The sequence below is a fragment of the Aplysia californica genome, unplaced genomic scaffold (assembly GCF_000002075.1).
Source record: "Aplysia californica isolate F4 #8 unplaced genomic scaffold, AplCal3.0 scaffold00612, whole genome shotgun sequence".
NCBI lineage: Eukaryota > Metazoa > Mollusca > Gastropoda > Aplysiida > Aplysiidae > Aplysia > Aplysia californica.
In genome coordinates this window covers 80,153-82,560 of record NW_004797882.1, presented here as the reverse complement: position 1 = coordinate 82,560, position 2,408 = coordinate 80,153, and the positions used below count along the sequence as shown (strand labels likewise).

Genomic DNA, 2,408 nt, shown 5'->3' with positions numbered 1-2,408 from the left:
GAGAGAGAGAGAGAGAGAGAGAGAGAGAGAGAGAGAGAGAGAGAGAGAGAGCGCATTTTTATTTAATCAGCAAAACATTAGCTGCTGTACAGAGTATAAGGTCTAATATGTTCGAGTTGAAGCGGTTCCTGAGCTCTCTTCTTCGTCCCCTTTATTTGGGCGTTTTCTCTATCTCAGATAATCTAATTTGTGTTGAAACCGAAGCTCTGTCTCATCTCCTACACTCCCTCTCCAGAGAAGACGCCCACCATTTACTTTTGATTCTATCTCAAGGAGTCATGTTGTACGATTTCCTTGATCAAACAGTTAGTCTTGAAACGACTATTCTACCTGTCCCAGTTTAGGATTGGCTGAACTTCTCGGGTTTAAGTCTTTAATTAAATAAAAAACCAAATTGTATCTTAATTTCATGTACTTACTGACAGTACACAAAATCGAGACAAATGTCATGAGGCACAAACCACTAAGTCAGAACCGGCGTCTGTTTCGAAGCAGTTGACATTTCGCTGTTTTCACGTCAGAATACCGATTTCGATTCCCGAGTGAGGAGAAAATGTGTATTGAGTATGTCGGTTTTTATAAGGAATATATCAGTCGCTGCTCGGGAGGGTCCTGGCTGGCATGGGTCGAAAACCTGGCCCCTAAATGGTCTGCAGTATGTCGATGGGGACGTAAATCACTTACATTAATCTTTTTTTTTTTGAATCAGTAAATGATATTGCCAATGGAAACTGCACCATACCGAGTCTTGTCTAAGTAAATGTTGATATAATTTTGTAAGGGTAAGGCAGGATGAAACCAAGTGACCTATCCACGCACTTTCTTTGAGTCAACTTACTTCTGATCTCCTCAGTAGTGTTCCCATTGCGACCTGTTGACCTTTTGAACTTATCTACGGTCCAAGTGTTGGATGCTGTTGATCTTTTCTGCCTTCTGTAACTCCACAGACTGCGATGAAGGTTAGTCACGTGACTTTCTGTGCTGTCCTATTACTTCTGAAAAAGAAAGAAAGGAAAAAACGTAATGTACATTCATATCAAATTCATTGTGTCCGAGACGCAATTTATCGACTTAGCTTCAGAGAAAGCTTCATATTACAAATGTCGCTATTTGATGATAGCCTAGGCTTCGGTAAACACAATCTCGTGTTTATTACGGTTTAGTAAAAATAGCCGTTGTTCCACATTTTTAACCCCAAAAAATGAAAGACTTTTTTATGGTAGTTCGGACAGGAAAAGTGAACGATGTTGATGTTATAATCACTTGACTAATGAATATTGAAAGCAAAAACCATTACCTGGGTGTTATCTGTAGCAGAGCTTCGGGGGGTCATACAAAATTGGCCTTTGGTTAGCAGCATAGACATTTTCACCAGCGTCTGTGGTTTTGTGATCAAGCCTTTCATCGTCACAAGCTAAAGAGTTCGATTCCTGCACAGAAAGGTTTTCTATGGAGTATCTGGGCACGTTTGCTGGGATATTGTCCGTTGGCACTGACAGGAATGGCCGAAGCATCCAGTCTCCTAAATGATCTAAGTAGCGTAACTGGGGACATAACACAGCCCCAACTACAAAAACATTTTTAGTGACTTCCGATAAAGAACTTTGTGGTTAAGTAGTCTTCAAAAGTCGTTGTGATGCTCTGAATATAGAGTAAGAGTAAAGTTGTTCCCGCATCCGATCCGGACATTACGGGATTGCCTTGTTAGTAAGACAACCTCCTGTGCCTTCGACATAGTGTGCTAGGGTGGCCATGCAGTTCCTTTCCACGCCGCGTTTACTTCCCCAACTCGAGGTCAAGTACCCATTACTCCTGAGTGGGCAGGATGGGGCGAAAAAAATATGTGTCCGAACTGAGGCTCGAACCTGGACTTTCCGCTTCGGAAACGAGCGCACTAACTGCTCTGCCACCGCACCCTCAAAAAATGGGGTAAAACATCTATTGCACAAGAAATCGTCCTCTAAGTCCTGAAAATCGTCCCTAAATAAAGTCTCATGTCCTTACAGGCGTAGATAACACAGTGCTGTTCATAAGTGTGCTCAGGGCAACATTTCCTATTATTTCGAACCCAACTTATATTTTTAATCCTGTAAAATTGCACAGTAATAACATTCTGGTTCACATAATCGCTGGCTTATTATCTTATGTATTAACGTCATCGCTGCTGACTAGGGGCGAAAGATTTGACTAGGAAGGAAATTACAAGGCAGGTGGAAAAACAATGTGGGTATGTGGGTGGGTGAGGGTGGGGGCCATTATGCGAGGAGAATTTCACGGGGGAGTGGGTCTTTACCAGAAAAAGAAAGAGAGAGAGAGAGAGCATATCAGAGAGAGAGAGAGAGCAGATCAGAGAGAGAGAGAGAGAGAGAGAGAAAGAGAGAGAGAAAGATAGATAGATAGAGAGAGAG

General features: G+C 42.2%; 1 protein-coding gene across 1 annotated transcript in view; it reads right to left on the bottom strand.

Moving 5' to 3' along the window:
• The window catches only part of LOC101849491, a 49,887-nt gene that overhangs the window by 25,899 nt on the left and 21,580 nt on the right, over nucleotides 1–2,408 (bottom strand). The window contains exon 2 of the mRNA XM_005107556.3: nucleotides 839–995. Within this exon, the coding sequence (XP_005107613.1) occupies nucleotides 839–865 (27 nt within the window). The 5' untranslated portion in view covers nucleotides 866–995. The remainder of the gene's footprint in view (nucleotides 1–838; nucleotides 996–2,408) is intronic.